Source organism: Chelonia mydas, chromosome 6 (assembly GCF_015237465.2).
Source record: "Chelonia mydas isolate rCheMyd1 chromosome 6, rCheMyd1.pri.v2, whole genome shotgun sequence".
In the NCBI taxonomy this organism is placed as follows: Eukaryota; Metazoa; Chordata; order Testudines; family Cheloniidae; genus Chelonia; species Chelonia mydas.
Window position 1 is genome coordinate 119453784 of NC_051246.2, and position 19594 is coordinate 119473377.

The 19594-nt window shown below is 39.5% G+C and overlaps 1 protein-coding gene across 1 annotated transcript in view; it reads right to left on the reverse strand.

Annotated features, from left to right (window-relative positions):
- HIF1A (hypoxia inducible factor 1 subunit alpha) overlaps positions 1–19594 on the reverse strand; it is a 43060-nt gene that overhangs the window by 4020 nt on the left and 19446 nt on the right. The window contains exons 2-13 of the mRNA XM_037901134.2: positions 16427–16617; positions 15062–15207; positions 14877–14961; positions 10514–10626; positions 9082–9284; positions 7368–7474; positions 7037–7184; positions 5727–5938; positions 5256–5536; positions 4281–4403; positions 3574–3971; positions 2628–2733 (exon numbers count right to left, since the gene is read on the reverse strand). Coding sequence (XP_037757062.1) covers positions 2628–2733; positions 3574–3971; positions 4281–4403; positions 5256–5536; positions 5727–5938; positions 7037–7184; positions 7368–7474; positions 9082–9284; positions 10514–10626; positions 14877–14961; positions 15062–15207; positions 16427–16617 — 2113 coding nt within the window. The remainder of the gene's footprint in view (positions 1–2627; positions 2734–3573; positions 3972–4280; positions 4404–5255; positions 5537–5726; positions 5939–7036; positions 7185–7367; positions 7475–9081; positions 9285–10513; positions 10627–14876; positions 14962–15061; positions 15208–16426; positions 16618–19594) is intronic.

The window sequence follows — 19594 nt, forward strand, 5'->3', positions numbered from 1 at the left end:
AGGGCTGAAGCCCCGAAATCCCCCTCCCGGCCGGGCAGAAGCCAGAGCTGACAGGTGAGGGCGATGCCTGAGGTCATGTGCCCCCCCCCAGATTTTTGCCAGGGTTTGCTGTCCCTGCTTGGTCACATGGTGCTGCTGGGCCTCCTCCCTGCAAGCAGCTGCTGGAACCAGCAAGCTGGGAGCTGAGGCAGCAGGGAAAGGCAGTGGCAAACAGCTAGGAGCTGCAGGGAGAGCCGCTGATTTTGCTGCTGCCTCTCTCCGCAGAGCTAAAGCAGCTGCCCCTCCCTGCAGGAGCTACCTCTCCATGTGGATTTAACACATGGGAGCTGCAGGGAGGGGCCGCTTGAGGGTAAGAGGGGATGGTGTGCGAGGGGCAAGCATGACAAGTTGGGGGGGGGGGAGGGGGAGGAAAGGAGAGTCCTTTAATTCGTGTCCCCCCTCTCAGCGGGCACTAGTCATCTCTGGCAGAAGCCCCTAGCCCCACCACCACCCTGCTGCAGGGCAGAAGTTCCAAGCTCCCTCCCCCCAGTCTGGTAGGCGGAGAATGGGTGGTGGGCTAACTGTAAAAGAGACGCATGCATCTCACGAGTCATGGTTTGGCCAACCCGACCTAGGCAGTGGAAAATTTAATCTTTTAAAGCACCACCTTTGAGTTACCTGTGTTAAAAATAGTAATTTTTCAAATACGTGGACAGAAAGACGTTGCCTTTAAGCAGAGACAAAATCAGTAATGGAAATTTTAGCTAAAACGAGAAACTGAGAAAATTATGAACGTGAGAAAAAAGGGGATGAGAGGCACTGTATAAATGGAAGCCTGAACAGAACCTTAATTATAGCAGCTGGCTTACACTGCAATACATGAAGCTAGCACAGATCATTTGCTATTTTATCAGTGGTGACATCTGTTGAAATGGCCTAAATGGGAAAAATACGGCAGCCATAGCGACAATAAGTAAGACACAGGCAGCAAGAATCATTAGAACATTGATGGAGAATGACGAATTCATAAAAGGTTAATCAGGAAAAACCAAACATGCATGTGAATGCAAAGAGCAAAGAGAATGAAAACAGTGTTAGAATTTTTTTTTTTTTAAATAAAAAGATTAAGAGAAGCTAAGGAGAATAAAAACAAGAGTCTCTAAATTACCTAAAAAAAGCTTCAGGAGCTTTACAGAAGAACTGGATGTACAACAAGTTTTCCCCAGCCTTCTGGGAGACAAGAGGTCAGATAGCCAGTAAACAAAATGTACGCAGTCATTCCAAAGCCAGGGCAGGATGTAGGGATAATTCGCAATTCGGAAGAAAACACGCTTGCACTCTAGGGCATGCTAGCCTACAGCTACAAAGCAAAACAGAAAAAACAAAACAAAAAGTCCCTGGCAGCAAGTCTTAGAGCCCAGGTCAACTGACTCAGGCTTGCAGGGCTTGTGTGGTGGGGTTAAAAACGGCAGTGCAGGCATTCGGGCTCAGGCTCCGAAACGTAGCCAACCGGGGCGAGGATCTTTGAGCCCAGGTTCCAACCAGAGCCCAAATGTCTATACTGCTATTTTTAGTCCTGCAATAAAAGCCCAAGTCAGTTGACCCAGGCTTTAAGACTTGCTGCCATGGGGTGTTTTGTTTTTGCTACATATACACATTCTAAGACCACACTTATATTTCAGACCATCAAAGAATCAGAAAGTCTCGAGACGCATACGTGATAGAGAATTAACCTGTGTGAAGTTTTTAAAAGAAATGGGATTTTATTTGACAAGTGACATAGGCAATAAGAGATCTCTCTGAAGTTCTCAAGATACATCAAGGAGAGAGAAACGTAGCTGTACTAATGTCAAATCCCAGGATTTCAGAATACTGACTCAGTGTAAAAAAACCCCAAACCAACCCCAAACCAAAAATCCCCAGATGGAATTTTGCTAAAATAATTGTATGCAAGGTGATAAAGTTGTGGAACACCCTGGTAAGTGAAACAATACAAACTACATAGCTGTTTAAAAGGAATTTTGCAGGTGCTATAAGGACAAATGATGGGTTATTCACAAGTACAATGACTAACTACAGGACAGACTATGCCCTCAACCCTCTTTTTAAGCCCATAACGTTCCCATTCTAACATTCTGATGGTGTCTATTCACAAATGTATATAACTATAAATATATTTCTATTTGTAGGATTTACACATCTTTCCAAATCTGTGCTGCTCCTGTTCCAGCTATTTGCACTGTCTCTGATTTTGAGGGACATGGAGATAAAAGTTTGAAATAGCAATGACATGCATTGTTAGCAGGTGAACGTTCTTTTTAGTCTCATGTTCTTACAATGCCTTATTTTCTCCTTAAGAAACACATTCCAGGAAACTGTTTCACAAGTGAAAAGTTTATCTTCTATCTAACTGAGAAATTTGTCTGGGTGCAGAGGGTAGTTTAAAACTATTTTGACAGTGGGAAAGAATTGAAAATCAGGGGGTTTGCATTCAGGAAGACATAGGATGTTATGAACTTAAATGATTACTTTGGTCACAGGATTTTGCTGTACGACACTAGCTAAAGTCAAGATTCTATATCAGTGGTTAATTCTGGAAACAGTAAGATTACAACTAATTTTAAAAGAAAAATAATACCAAAACTTACAATTCCCACTGCTTGAAAAAGCGAGCCATCATATTCCATCTTTCGCTTTCTCTGAGAGTTATGCAAAGCTAGCATCTTTGGATTTAGTTCTTCATTCATTGCAGATCTAAGAAAAATTGATTCAGTCCATTAAAGTTCCTACTATCCTCAAGCCAGTCTTTTATAAACACTTTGTAAAATAAATATTTCACAGTGACAGTCAAGTTATTTATGTGTCCTAATTTTCTATGATTAGAAAGAATTCTAGCTTTAAATCTTGCTAAGTCAACTACTTCTGATCCTAACATGGAAAACTGGCTGTCCTTTAAAAAGTTCTTCTCTACAGAAAAACAGAGAAAGCTTAAGTGTTTGTTGTACTGCTGTCCCTCCTTAGACAGCAGGCATGGGGAGAGCAGTTAAAATATCCATTTTGCATGTCCATGCACAGGGAAAGCTACTTTGTTTTATCCAATGGATTGAAATTCTGATTTGGTGACACTGTATGTCATGATAAAAATCTGTTTTGGATGCTCATAATCCATATTGCTGAAGTCTGACTTATTTTAAGCATAACATCTAAGCTTAAGGCATAACTACAGTCTCTGCATTCATCACAAACTGGGCAAGAAATTACTTATGCATACCCTCTCTCAATTGGCCTACTGGACCGTTTTATTTGCACAACTCAGGTATGAAGAGGAGCAGAACAAAAATATGAACAAGAATGGTTCAATTGTTTGTTTTCTGTACAAAGGCTTGATGTAAATAAAAATGCAAACAAGGTTCTGGGAAATTAACTCCAGTCTACTGTTGAAGTGCACTAAACCTAAAATTTTCTTTTAAAGCACAAACTAAGGTGTATAGCTTATTCAAAAAAAGAGATCAAAGACAACAGCAGATAATACTGTACAGGCTAATTTCTTCAAGATTAATGGGTAACGGGATTTCAGCTTCGTTTTTAAAATACCTTTTGCTCAAAGTGACTGTTAGCAAATTGGGTGTTCCTGGATAAGATTTCTCCGTCTGGTCCAATGTTCCTTTTCCAGCCCTGATTGGAGATGCAGTTCGACTTCGATTTCCACCATATGGTGATGCTGGGGCGCTCTTGGTTTCATTGATTATGAGGACAGGAGACTGAGAAACAAGTAGAGTCTTAATGTCATCCATGCATTCTGTTTTCACTGGTGTTATTTCCTCAGCAGCAGTAGATGCCGTATGAGTTTGCTGAAATATGATATTGGCGGCCACATTCTGAGCGCTGGCACAACCACTCTCCAGTGAAGGTGGCTGATCAAAGGATCGTAACTGGAAGTCATCATCCATTGGGATGTAAGGAGCTAACATCTCCAAGTCTAAATCAGTTTCCTGAAAGAATAATAAAACGGGTAAATAAAGTTTCTAGGGTATCTGTCCAATACCCAAGAATGCCTTCATCATCTGTAAATAGTCTGCCACTTCCCCTCTCCCCAAACCTCTGGAATAGTGCTTTGTGAACACCATTTTTTTATATCTCAAAAACTATTTAGAAACAAGCTACCAACTCGTCTTCCATTTTCAGAAATACTGCTCCTGTATTTTAACACATTAATTTTAACATTTGATAAAATAAGCTTACAAATACTGTGCTCTAGGATAGGCTTAAGATGACATTTAAGTTTAACTTAATGTACATACCTGAGTAGAGAATGGATTTTTCGCTTCTGTGTCTATTGCAAAGAGTTTTTCCACTAATTCCAGCTTAAACTCATTAGCCATATCATTATCCACATCAAAGCAATACTCATTGGGACTACGGGGCTGTCAAGACAAATCAATTCAATTTTAAGTACAAATTTTCAATTGGTTCAACATTGTGTTATTTTCCATTGTTTCAAGAAACAATGGGCTTAAATTGTAGCAAGGGAAGTTTAGGTTGGACATTAGGAAAAACTTCCTGTCAGGGTGGTTAAGCACTGGAATAAATTGCCTAGGGAGGTTGTGGAATGTCCAGCACTGGAGATTTTTAAGAGCAGTTTGGACAAACACCTGTCAGGAAGGGTTTAGGTAATACTGGGGACTGGACTAGATGACCTCTCGAGGTCCCTTCCAGTCCTATGATTCTACAGCTTCACGCTAAAAAAACCCCATAAAAATGTGCAACCAAACTATAATTGCAAAAATTTCATGAAAACTCAATGGGACTGGATAGTATTTGCATTCATCTAAATACGCCCAGAGCTTTCACCATCATCAGTTTTAATAGATCGCCCCAATTTGGGGACTGTGGGACAGGTATAAATGTGTCAGAAGTTTATACACTGATTTGCTGTAACTCACCCATTAATTGCAATAAGCATCTCTCTGAATCTTAAGTTCTTTAAAAGACATACTCAAAACAGTTACATGCTTCATATGCAGTTTTAATTTCTAATTTTTTAAAAAACTGGAAACATAGCTTTCAAACTGAAAAGTAAAGTAATCTTTTATTGACAGGTCATGCTGTAAATATAATTTAACAGTACATGGCCACAATTTATAAATACAATCAAAACAACTATGCAAATACTCTAAAAAACAAACTCTGTTCATGCCATAGTGTCTAGAGATATTTACTCAAAAGCCTACTGCACATTTATTTGGATGACTGTCTTCCCAAATTGTATGACTGACCTCAGGTGAACTTTGGTTAGTGCTTGCATCAGAAGGGCTGGCTGGCTGGTCTTGCCTCTGGTGGCTGGAAAATGCAAGTTCGAGTGGCTCTGTGTTTGGCTCCAGCTTTGATACAACTTCTCTATTGAGTGCAGGGTCAGCATTGCTACGAAGTGGCTTTGTCGTTTCAGAGGCAGGAAGTGGGGACATTGCCAAATTTATATTCTGCAATTTCTCACTGGATGAGGGGAGCATTACATCATTATACAAAGGAACTTCATCATATTGTTGCTCATCAGACTCTATAAAAATTAAAAAAAAAACAAGCAACCTAAGTAAAAGCGCTGAGTGGGTCTATGGACCTCATTAAATAACAGCAGCTGAAATATTTTTTGTTAAGCAAGTGATACCAGCAAGTTATTTTCTAATGTTTATTTTAACATACACTAATATGATTAATCAATAGGGTCTCTGACTTAAACACAAACCCACCATTACTGCTGAAATCTAAAGAGATAATCGTGTCTCCAGGAGCTGGTGCGAGCAAAGTTAAAGCATCTGGTTCCTTTTTAAGTTTTTCAAAGAGGCTGTTAGTATCTTCTAGGTCAGCCTTGCTGAATATTTTCATATCAGGAGACTCCACTGGTTTCAGCATGCACTCAGTCTGTGCAAGGGAAAGAAATAACTCCTTCTGTACAATCTCACTGTCAAAACCAAAAAGAAAGACTATTCTTTAAAGAGCAGCTAGCAGCTCATGGGAAGTTCAGAAACAATTCTGCCAATTCTATTTTGTTTCTCTTTGCTCGTCATATGCATTTTCATTAACACAGAAGTTTTTAAAATTCTGTTATTGCCCATTCATCCCCCAAATTCAATCTTTTCAGAAACCAATTGTGATCATATAAAAGGATAACTTCACGTAAGTAATTATGATGGCTGTGCTTTATTAAAATGTCAGTAACAAACAGATTAAAAAAATACCAAACACAGATATGGAAATCTTAATTTTTTTTTTTTTTTACACAACAATTATATGCTGTTTTACTGGTTATTACAGATTAATTCACAATTTTGAAGAAGTTCAAAAGATTTCCAAAAACAGCAAGTTGCAGTCAATATTAGCAATGCAGTTATTTTGCCAGTGAAAAGTTAAAGTTTTGAGGAAACAAAAAAAGTCACACTTATGAAGAAGCGGGAGGAAAGGTTATATTTTAACAGAGTTAAATAGTGTTAAAGAGTGACAGAGTTAACACACCACTGAAAAACTCCAGACAAAAAGGTAAAATTAGAGATCTGGACATCTATCTAGACCAGGGGAGGGCAAACTAAGGCCCATGGGCCAGATCTGGCCCATCAGGGCTTTCAATCCAGCTCGCAGGGTTGCCAGCCCTGCTGCGTGCCGCTGCCACCCCAGAGCCGCTTGAGGTAAGTGGCGCCGGGCCAGAGCCTGCACCCCTCCTGCACCCCACACCCTAACCGCCTATCCTGAGCTCCCTCCTGCACCCCAACCCCCTGCCCTGAACCCCCTGCCGCACCCCTCCTGCAGAGTCCATCCTAATTCTACATTCAGATTTCCCCATTGACATCAATGGGAGTTCTAGGTATACATTAAAGAGCGACTCTACTTCTCAGTTTATTGCTCCCTTAACCCTGTAACTGGCAATTTTCTAGGCGAATGCAAAGCATTGCTTGTAAAGGAGATAGATGCCAGAACCTGTCTAATATGAGGTCAGATCCTTTGGGCTTTGGCTCAATCTACAATAAAGAAACATGCAAAAAGTGTTTAACTACTCACAGCTTACCTCAAGACGTAATTTACACACACTATGCACTGTGGTTGGGAGTTCTTAGTGCTGTATATAACAGTTGCTTGAGTTTCAACCCAGACATATCCACCGTGTTTAGCAAGCATTCTGTACTGTCCTGTAGTCACTTGCCCTTTAGTGAACACTAAAGCAGAAAGGTCAACTTTAGCTATAAAAAGTCACTTCATTATTCTAAAGCAAAAACAATCACTTCAGAGCCACACTTGCTATTAAAAACTTTCAAGTAGTTCCCTCCCCACACACACCCTCCCTATCTTATCTAAAGGACTTAAATTACAGAGAGTTATAGGTCTGTCTTTCCACTTACTATCATGGTGAGTTTTGGTCAGATGATCAGAGTCCAGAGCATGATAGTATTCATAGATGGAGTGACCCAAGAGTTCTTCTGGCTCATATCCCATCAGCTCTGTAATTCTTTAAATTGAAAAGAAGAAAGAAAAAAAGTTAAGTGAAAGCAGAAATAGAGAAGCAGATAAGAACATAAGAATGGCCCTACTGGGTCAGACCAATGTTACATATAAGCCCAGTATCCCATCTTCCAACAGCGACCAGTACCAGTGCTTCAGAGAGAATGAACAGAACAGGGTAATTATTGAGTGATCCATACTGCCGTCCAGTCCCAGCTTATGGCTGTCAGAGGTGTAGGGTCACAAGAGCATGGTGCTGCATCCCTGACCTCTTGGCTAACAATCATTTATTTTTATGATTAGATGAATATATTTAATGTAGATGTTAATGGCTCTAAAGATACAATCTCTTCCAAACCAGAAACTCCCAGATGAATACATTGCCAACAACAGTGGTGCGTTTAAAATGAGAGTTTTCCTTTCAAGCAGGGTTAAACTGAGGAAACTTGTCTCTTCTGATGTTTGCCTAACTCAAAGATCTCATAGTCCTATTCCACTAGTCTTTCTAGGCACAGTTTTACTACCAGCTGGAATGTTCATAATCCTCCACTTCTGGATATTAAAATCTAACCTCAGCTCTTTATACATCAATTTTTCTCTTATTAAATACAGGACAATGGCTACTCTGAAAGGATGTAGTATGCCATTTGTACTAATACTATATTCAGAAGTTAAATCAAATATAGATAAGATATTATACCTGCTTCAGCACTATTTTATTCTGTAATTGTTTAAGATGAATAAGAATCTGAAACTTCAACAATCCTAACTTTTACAAGCGCAATCCCTTTAACCACTAGATGGCAGTGTTGTACACAGAACAAAAACAAGAGCACTCAGTTTAGCTGCCTATAACAAAAGAAACCAGAGAAACAGAACACACAGAAATGGCACTGATCTCACTAAACTGGCTGAATCCGTGCAATTTCTGCATGCAAACCAGTTCTGAAAAAACACTCGCACTAACATACAATATTTGTTTGAATCTAACAGCAACCTGATGAAGCGACAGTTTACGTTAGAAGCAGCAATCTCCGACCACTGCTTATTCTATCAAGAAGTAGCAGCATGCGCTGGTATTGATCGGAGTTTTAAATCCAATGTTGTAAAGTTACTTATTCCATATTCTGAACTTGACAAACTAAGTTTTCACTACGAGCTTGTTAGATAAATGCATTTTGCTCAGAAGTGGTCAATTGTACACATGCAAGAAAGGTTTATAAAGAAATACAAAACACTGAAATTAGCAGCTGTGTTAAACCCCAGAGGTGGCTGCACTTCACTGATGGGTAAAAGGGTATCTGATTTTTAAAATGCCTTTAGATCCTTCTGGGTGAAAGGTGCCAATTCAAATTCTTCCAAAAGTGATGACTCCATACAGGAATTATTTCCTTAATGTAGTAAACGTCTCAGGTTAAAAAAAAAAAAAAGAAATCCTTGCTTTTTACATAAAATATATTGACCAATTAAAAAATGACAAGCTAGGTAAAACCTGAAGTATCACATATGAACTCAGTTTTATAGATAGGTGAAAGTTAAGCAATAAAACTACCCACAAGTATAAAAACTACAATAATGCATTGAATGTTTGTCAGAGCTTATATTTGGCTTTACCTTTCATCACAATATGAAAATTTCATATCCAGGCTGTGGCGACTGAGGAATGTCTTGCTGTCCAAAGGGACTTCAATGTTTGATGGATGAGGGATAGGTACACAGATCAACACCAAACATGTCATGGGAGGCTTTTTATATCCACAGAGAGTCTGATTATTGCAGGTATCATACACACGAACATGCCCTGTACAGTGAAGTACCTACGGGGGGGAGGGGGAAAAACATTTAAAAAACTAAGTTCTGTATTGGAAAAGGAGATTGACATAATAACGGTTTTAGTTTCATAAGTGGGCAGTGGCCTTCCTCTCTCCCTCTGCCCTAGGTGAGCTATTGGTGTCCGTAACCAAAATGCAGTAGCAGCATTCAAGCAATATACATGACATCTGCTACAGTTATGTTAAAAAAAAAATTCTTCCCCACTTACACTATGCACATTAAAAATGTTAAGTTGGCTACCAACTTTTTTTCCTTTTTGGTGCTCGCTGAATTTATACTAAAGTTAATTGATTCATCTTTGAAAATTGCCTCTACAGCCAACAGACGAGTGCAATCACTCATCAGTGACATTGTGCATTAGCAGATGGTGTTTGATTGCTTGTACTTCTATTTGAAACACAGACAGAAGACACAGCTTATATTCTGTTTGAAACAGAGATAGAAGACAAAGCTGTATTTTGCATCCTTTGTGGGGATGAAGGTGGAAGGAGAGAGTTCCAACAAACTCCAAATATTCCTGAAAGACAAAAGCCTGGCAATCACTTTGCCTCCCTCTGCGTCTGAAGTCAGAATTGTTTCTAAGAGTGGGGAGCTGATCACGAATACATGACAAACTGAAAGCCATGGAAAAACCTTTCTGAACAGAGTGTAGTCACAGGACATATTAAAAGTGATCATATTTTATCTGGGAGAGAAGATGGATCCATTTAAAGAGACTCAAATTAGCTATATTTTATTCCAGTTATGGTGTGGGGGAGAACCAGCAAAAGAGGTATAATAATGCTAGGCTCCTTCACAAAGTGACCTTAACTGTGGTAACCACTTTAAAGTCAATCAGTCATCATCATGATGTAATCCTAGTTAGTTTTATGCAAGAGCAGGAAGCTTCACACAAATATTTTAATAATGATTAGTGATTCCTGATTTAAGTTGAAAGGTCAGTATTAAAAAGGTTCTCTTATTTTGAAAATGACTGTTCAGTTACATCCTAGGCGTGTTCTAAGTTGCAGTGCAGCATACTTAAGAACTTCTAGTCAAAAGAGTGCACTGTAGGTTTTACCAAATCAGCAAGAAATTGGAGAATGCTAAATTGCACTGCTGCAAGCTAATTATTTTATACTTTGTTCCAAATGTGGATACTTGCACCTGATGAGATCTGAAAAGCAAAGGTTCTAGTTATATCAGTATTCATGTATACCCCATGGTTGGTTACCTTCCATGTTGCAGACTTTATATTCACGGTCCTTCCCCTGCTGGTCAGTGTGCACTTCATTCTGAGGAAAAAGCTACGCTCTGTATTCTGTTCTTTGCCCTTTTTCATAGGACCTAATAAAAAATATTAAGTGAAATGTGAGTATTTCATCACCTTCACAAGCTTCAAATAAGTGCAGCAAAACTAGCTGTGTGACTAGAATAAAGGACACATGAAAGTAGGGATGAAATGGTTATTTTTGTGTGAATGATGCATGCTGGGAGGCCTGACCACATTTTAGATATGAGGAGTTTTCAGGTAAGTTTTTACTCTGAGATAGGCAAAAGAGGATATTGCAATGCTGGACCTGCCAAAACAAGGATAGGTTCAAGGTTCCATTTACAGTAATCCCCCTGATTTCAACGTGAGGACAGATGCGGGGGGGGGGAGAGAGAGAGAGAGAGAGAGAGACTGACTGAGAATTAGTATGTATTGTTCTTCCCCCATCTCTATTTTAAACACACAAGAAAATTAGTCTGAACCCTCTTCACAACCAATAACTCATAGTGGGTGGGGGGAAAAAAGGCTAGATATATTGTACCAATTTTGGCCTATCTTTAGGTTTTCAGTATTTAAAAAAACAAACAAACAAACAAACAAACACACACACACACACACTATTTCAATTCAGGATTAATCATCTGCATGATTTACTGAGAGTAACATGCTGCTGCTGCATAGAGGTCTCCAAGACTGGGACCGAAGCTGATGCCTAGCCACTCAGGGTGGGATTGATGTTGAAGGAGAATCACAGCTCCTTAATAATGGGTACTTGGCTCTGTTTTGACCCATAGCAGCCTTTATTGACAAACAGCTCTATACCATCTGGAACACTACAAGGGATTTTATGGAAATTAAGAAAAGGAGTACTTGTGGCACCTTAGAGACTAACCAATTTATTTGAGCATAAGCTTTCGTGAGCTACAGCTCACTTCATCGTATGCATCCGATGAAGTGAGCTGTAGCTCCCGAAAGCTTATGCTCAAATAAATTGGTTAGTCTCTAAGGTGCCACAAGTACTCCTTTTCTTTTTGTGAATACAGACTAACACGGCTGCTACTCTGAAACCTATGGAAAACAGCCGTGTTAGTCTGTATTCGCAAAAAGAAAAGGAGTACTTGTGGCACCTTAGAGACTAACACATTTATTTGAGCATAAGCTTTCGTGAGTTACAGCTCACTACAGATCTCCCCATTGTATTTTCCACTGAATGCAACCGATGAAGTGAGCTGTAGCTCACAAAAACTTATGCTCAAATAAATGTGTTAATCTTTCAACAGTTCTCTCACCCTATTTCTCCTCCCCTCCCACCCCATCCTTTGCCTATCTTCATGTTCTGTAAAAAGAAAAGGAGTACTTGTGGCACCTTAGAGACTAACAGTTCTATTACACATCTCACCCCCAAAACTATTTCATTATAGCACCATAGTCATGACAGCAGGAGTTAAGATTGTGTCCAAGTCCCTGTTACAGATACAGGAATGTGTCTATATATGAACTTAGAATTGTACAATAAGTATGAACCAAGTTTTGAAACACACCTTCAACTCCCTTGAAGTCAATGGAGAAATCTTAGTGCAATCTAATATTAATGGATCCCATTTTATGTTACTGTACAAATCATCTAATTGCGGTGCACCTGGATTCATTAACAAACTTCTGAAGACCAATCATTATTTTTAAAGCATTGTGATAAAAATGAAGTCTGAATTTCAGAGAGGTCTATTTCAAAAGGAACAAATTGCTCAGACTGGGCAGAGAAGGTGCAAACTGCCTCATCAACACAAGTGTAAGCAGCTTAGTGCCTTTGTGAGTGGACACAGATGAGGTTTGGGGATGGTGGTGGAGAATTAGTTTGCAGGAATGCATTCATAATGACTTTAGGCCACCAATTTGACCTGGTACAATTTGGAAGCTTACAGAATACAGGCTCATTCTAGCATACATTACAGCTATGCACTAGTCTGTTCATACTCTGAAGACAACACAGTTATGACATTCACAGGAAGAAAAATGGATAGAATGCACATGTTCAGAGGATCATAGCAATAACATATCAACTCAAAGTTTTTAAAACAGCACACAGTTTCTGGGTGCATGAACTAGGCAAAGCATATTCAGAAATCTACAATTCACAATATTACCATCATTATTACTTTCTGAATAATCTGTCTAAACATTTTAATGTGTGGTTCTACTCTGAGAAGCAGCTGTATAAAGATGGCACATTTACTGGTTCTTGGTGACTTAGATCTATGCAAGTTGTTTTCAAATTGACAATTCTGAAAACACAAACTAGGATCTGAAACTAAACTGTGCTGTGATGGTACAGCATTACTAATAAATGTTTCTGCTAGCCAAATGTTAGCTTCAGTTACACCTGTACGATCACATACAGCAATATTTAGCACCAAGACTGAAAACGGGTTAATAATTCTGTTATATGTGAGCCAGAACAAAACCTAGGTTATTCAAAGCCATGTTAGCCTTGTAGGGATAACAAATAAAGACATACTTTTGTTATTGCAGTCAGGAAATAGAACTCAATTATATACAGAAAAGAGATCTTTTGAGTGATGGGGTAGGTAAACCATGTTGAAAACTGACTATAATGTAGACCCATTCTGGCATGTCTAAATTATCTACTTATTATGAAACGGCAGTCTTTAAAAAGAATTTATCTTTGCAACAGATCCATTTATATCCTGCTGTATTGAATATAGCATTGCTTCAAGTACAAAGATCCAATTTAGCACTGGATGCATGGACCAGTAATGATGGCAGGAAGATTTAGAAAATTCAGTATTAATATTAAAAGGGCCTGTTTTTCCTTTACACTGGCTTTAAACTAGTCTTCTCCACTGACTTCAGAGTCACTCCTGATTTACCTTGGTGTGAGAAAACAGAATCAAGTCCTACACATTTTGATGACAGGTAGGAATTTATAATCATCTTCTGTTTAATCATTCCAGGGACTCAGGGTAGGTCTACAATGCAGCTGGAGGTATAATTTCCAGCTCAGGTAGAAGTATCTGTACTAGCTTTGATCAAACCAGTGCACTAAAAATAGCAGTGCGGGTGGCAGTTAAGGTTAGCCACCTGCGTACAATCCTGTCCGAGACCCTAGGTAAGTATTCAGGTAGCTAGCCCACACCTTCACAGCTACACTGCTCTTTTTAGTGTGCTAGCTCAATCGAAGTTAGTACAGGTATGTCTATCCAAGTTGGAAATTACACCCCACCTGCAATGTAAACCTACCCTCCGTGACATTCTCCCCTTCAAGAAGCACAGTGGCTTTGCTTGGCTGCCACCTATCCAATATCTGAACTTTTTCCCCTATTTGCTGCAGTGAAAATATAGTAGCTCAATCGCACAGTCTACACTGAGCCTGCAAATGGCTGATGAGTAAAAGGATTGTGGAAGTTTTAATTTTCGCTAGTGCAGTTGGAGAAAATGGGATTAGTGTGTTCCATTCTAGTACAGAGAAAACAAAACTATGAAATATACTGTGTGTCAAAAAGACAGTAACTTCAGAATAAAGAACTGCAGTGAAGCAACAGCATAGTCAAAGACCAGTATTAGCTGAAGATTCATTTTACTTTAAATATTTTTGGTTCGTCCTAAATTCATGCCAAAGCAAGATCTAAAATCATCTGAAATTTATAAAGCTACTGCGTGATTCTTTTCTATACCTTTTCTGAGAACCGCAACCTAAATATAACTTCTTCCAGCATCCTGTGGAAAGATTTGCCCTGCACAGACACTCCAAGACCAATACAGAAAAATACAGATTTATTATCTTCAAATTCTTCTATATCAACCAATTAAGATGTTCTTTACACTCACCCTACCCTCTAAATGTTTCTTATCTTTTAGGCATTTTCATTCCTTCCATCTTCAATAATTTTATTTGATACAAACTTTTTTTTTTTTTTTTTAAAAGCACTACCGAGTAACTCACATCTCTCAGAACATCCATCCCCTGAAGTAGCGTGAGATATCGGTAAAATTGGAGTTGTTTCTGACACCTCTTACTATAGTGTCCCAACTAGATTTGTTGTGAGCTCTGAGAAGTGAAGTGCAGCAAGTAGTTCTCTCCACTGACTCCTTTTTTCCCCTTCACAGTTATTTTATTCTTTAAATACCTTTGGTGCCTGTTCTAAAGAAGCCATAGAAGTCTCAGTAACCAGGTAACTGTGGATTCAGGCTTTTTCCTATTCAAGTAAATGAGGTAAACAATATCAAAACTGATAATATCAGCATCTGATTATACAACACTGATAGGAACCGTCTGTCATTAAATTAAAGAGTAGCCTCTTCTTACCATTTCTATGTGTAAGCATTTCTCTCAGCTCTTCATGGTCACATGGGTGGGTAAAATCGAACACAGTGTGCCCAGTCAGCTCGAACTGTAGAAGTAAAAAAGAGTGTGAGTCTAGCTCTGAGTAGTCAAGAATGTACAGCAGGCACAACATTGTAATTGCATTTAAAGATGTGTCAGTATTTCACCTGAGTGAGCCCCATACACTTGTTCACATTTTCAGACATGTAAATCATGTCACCATCCTCGGAAAGAACCATGACAAATCCATCAAGGGCTTTTAAGTAAAAGCAATTCATCTCCTTCTCCATTTTGGCTTCTGTCTCCAGGTCACCTAGAAGAGCCCACATTTTTATTGTTTTTTAGATGAAACTCACGTAATTCACACTTTGTTGCCTGATGCCTGAAGTCATCCCACACATTAACAGCTAGTTTGACAGGTTGCTCACCAAAGACAGCACAATTCTCTTACTGGGATACTTAGCTGGAGAGATAGTTGTCCTGATTAAGCATCTCACTTAAAAACATGAGCTTTCAAAGACTGTCTGATAAAAACTTAGTAAAACCACATACTATGTTCAAAAATGCCAAAATAAAAGTAACGGTTGCTGCATTTTACCTTTATCTGATCTTTTTTCTTTTAAACTTTAACAACTTCTGCATTAAATGACAAAAGTTTGTATCATTCATATCTAACATCTTGGTAAATGCCACTTATTTACCAGGTTTCAGAGTAGCAGCCGTGTTAGTCTGTATCCGCAAAAAGAAAAGGAGGACTTGTGGCACCTTAGAAACTAACAGATTTATTTGAGCATAAGCTTTCGTGAGCTGAGCTGTAGCTCACGAAAGCTTATGCTCAAATACATTTGTTAGTCTCTAAGGCGCCACAAGTACTCCTTTACTTATTTACAGGCACTGACTAGATGGGTCCTCTATTACACAGAGTTTAAACTACTATCTCACTTATGCAGCAGTCACTCCCCATCGCTACCACTATTTCCTGGAACACGTATTACTGAGGCGTATCTTAAGTGGAGCACAACATATAATGGTTTTCAGTGATTTCATTTAAACAGGAATGCTCAAATTTAGCAAACCTAATCTTAGATCTACCAACTACATATGGGGTCCTGTGAGCTATCTTGGGTATAATCGACCTCCCTTCTCACAAGGGAAGCAGGCAGAGTGGAGATGGTGTCAAGTTTTATGCCCAGAAACTTGAGACCCTGATTTTTGTGGGGGAGTCACAGCTGAGATTTTTAAAAAATAAGATAATGGTGCTGGTCTTCTTAGGGATCCAAGAGATATCAGGAATAAGTATGAAAAAAATGGAGTGTACGTTACAGTTTAGGCCCCCCTCAGCCTGGCTGTATCTATTTAATCTCTCTCCCCACAGTAAAAGGTAACGTTCTAGTTTTTCTAGTGTCTTCATTGATATCCCAATGGAGGGAGGCTATCTTTAACCAATGTAAAAGGCAAGGGGCGAGTTCAGATCACTCAGACCCCTTTCCTGGCCTCTCTGTTGGTAAGCCATAATAAGTTTATTCACTTACTTGCATCTAACAGCTTTCTCATGCGTAAGTAGCTGATAGTCAGCCTCATAATGGAGGCCTTGTCAAGGTGTGCGCTGACAGTATGAGGAAGAGGCAGCTGGTGAGCAAGTTCATAGAAAACTTCAGATTCCTTACTTCTTCGGCATCTGGCTGCATCTCTCGACTTCTCCTTTCTGCGATCTGAACTAATCCTGTATGAATAAAATTTTAGATTATTAACATACATTGGAGGCAACGTTATCACAGTGACACAAACACATTCCTTCCACCTTTATATCTAAGCTACTTGGTAGCTGGTACATTTGTTATGACATATCTGAGACTTTGTAGAAAGATTTAAAATATTCCATGTAAGGGCAGATACTATTCCATATCTGCACATGAATCTCTGACTTCTGGCACAGAAAATCCTCGCAGACAAGATTAAACAAAAACCGATTATTAAGACCAAAATCCAGTTTAGACAACAATTGTGGATTGATAATACACACTGCAGCTTCAATGGAAATATTCTTGGCATTTCCAAGTGTGACCGTTACAAGATTAAATTGGCAAATGCAAAAAAGATTTATAAACAAAGTTTGTTTAAAAAATAAATAGTTTATCTAGAAGTAGCATGCCTCATTCTTCTGAGAATATCAAATTATTCAGTCATCAACTTAATTTTAACATGGCAAAAAAGAGAGCTCCTGTTCTTTCACCTAAAGCACTCCCCTCTCCCCTTTTCTCTACCATGATGGACAACACTGCTGCCCTACCTGTCAGAGTTTATAATCTTGGCTTTATATTTGACTCAGCTTTTTTACCCACCTCTCCAGACCTTGTCTAAATCTTGCGGCTTCTTCCTCAACATATGCAAGACATGACCTTTTCTACTCACTGCTGAACTCTTGTCCAAGCCCTGACCATCTCATGCCTTGATTATTGTGAACTCCTCTTCTCTGGCCTCAATCCTCCAAACTTGCCCTATCCTTCAAATTCACTCAGAATACAGCTGCTAAAGTTATTTTTGGTTTGTTGCTCCCCTCCATTGGTCCCTCTTCTCCTAATGCATCAGACAAACTTCCTGTCCCTACTTACAAAGCTCTTAACAATTTAGCCCATCCCTTCCTATTTGACCTATCATCACAAGGTGGGCTCTGCCAAAGATGCCAGCCTCACTGCCTAATCCTCCTTTTCCTCCATCAAACACATCTATACTCTCTCCTATGCTGGTCCTTGTCACTGGGAGCTTATCACAGTTGTAATCTGTAACGCTACCACCTTCAAGTCCTTCCTCAAAACTCACCTCTGCTGGGATGCACACAGTAAGTTACAATCAGATAATGACTGGGCAGGTGGCAAGCTGTGACTGTGACAGATGGACAATATTCTGAATAAACCTTAAGGGTTAATACCTTTGGGGTACATTGTATTAAAATGCAATTGTGTGTGTGTTATTGTGGCATTGTATGTACATTCCACAGGAGGGAAGCGGGGAGACTAATGCACTTCCTCCATTATCAACCATTTAAAGCTACTTCCTGGAGAGGTAAGCATATACTAGTTCAAGTGTATTCTCCAGGGACCAGAAGAAAAATAAAGGGTTTTTGGATAAACAACTTGATTTTAAACTGGCTCATGACCTTCTTCCTGATTCATTGAACAGTCCTTAGGGTAGGTTTGGAAAGACTGGGCCTACTGGGTACTTGTTCTGAGTTGCAGCGGTGATGAACTCATAACCACGAGGAATCAGCTTGGGTGGGGAGTAGAAGGATTGCTCCTGCCAGAACCTATGTTAAGCTTATTAGTATGTAAGTTCTTTATTAGTATGTAAGTATGTATTAGTAAACTCTGTTAAGCTTATTAGTAAGTTCTTTTACTGTTTTTAGTATGTTTTCTCTGTAATGCTTTTTACCTTAAGAATAGGCTTGCATAAGAAGTGCTGTGTGGTGCCTTATAACTGTGGCAATTAAAGACATGTTAACGGTCTCTGAACAGAAAGCAAGCAGGTGTCCTTGGACAATTTATCTGTGCTGGGAATAAACACAGTAAAGGCAGGAAACTGTGCAATCTGGAAATACCCCTATCAGAAAGGTCTCTACATAAGAGGCAATAGCTGAGGAGCTAGAAAGCTGAGAGTATCCCTGCTGTACACTGATCGGAAATATAGATGCAGTTGCCCTGAACTGCTACATACAGTGGTAGCAGGTATGGGATCTGTAACAATGTGAATTGCTAAGTGCCAAAAGCAGTAAAAGTACTGTAGAAGGAAAAACAGAGAAAAAAGCATTGACAGTCCCTTTGGGAAAAGAAATAGTGAAGAGAGAGAGAAGGGAAAATGAATTATGATCAGCTAAAGAAAATGTGGCTGATTGAGTTATGAAGAGAAAGGGAAATTAGAACCAAAGAAACAAAATCACAGTTGATTTGTTGTGTTCTAATGACCAGTCGAGAAATGATGATTTGTGTTGCTGCTGAAAGAGGGACCAGCGGTTGGGTGTTGGCTCCAAGATTCTCCCCTAGAGAGAAACAGGGAAGAGTCCAACTTTTTAGAGTGCTTACTTAGGAGGGTGGTCTTGTCTTGTCTTTTAGTTGTGGGCCTCTGTGTCTATCAATACTCCAAGATGTACTAGGTGCTGAGATGGTTGAAGATGACTCTTCAGAATTTACTATGAATCCATCCTGTTGCACCATTTGGACCCAAGGACAGGCTCTGAACAGAGCATTGTCCAGGAAAAGGTACATCTGTCCCCTCTTCGGCCTGAGAACAGTCACCAAGACGACAAGGACTTCTGTGAACACTCAAGGAACGGATGACAGTCCAAAAAACAGCGTGTTATATTGAAAATGATTGGTCCCATGAGCGAATTGCAAAAATCTGTTGTGCATTGGTGAACCAGCATATTAAGGTAGGCATCCTTCAAGTAACTAATGCAAGGTAATCCCCCAGTTGAACCACATCCAGGACCCATCTGTCAGTTGTTGAGAGAAGCCGACTGCAACCAGACAGCATTTCTAGTGCTGGAATTTGCTCTGAGGGAAGACTGGCTTCTCCTCTTTCTGGACTTAGACATGTTTCACCTGCTTTTGCTGTAGTCTCACCTTCATTACTTAGCCAGAGTAGCCATGAAAAGGATACTTAGGCCTGTAATAAGGCCAGCTTTTCCTTTCCCATGTCTGGAACCA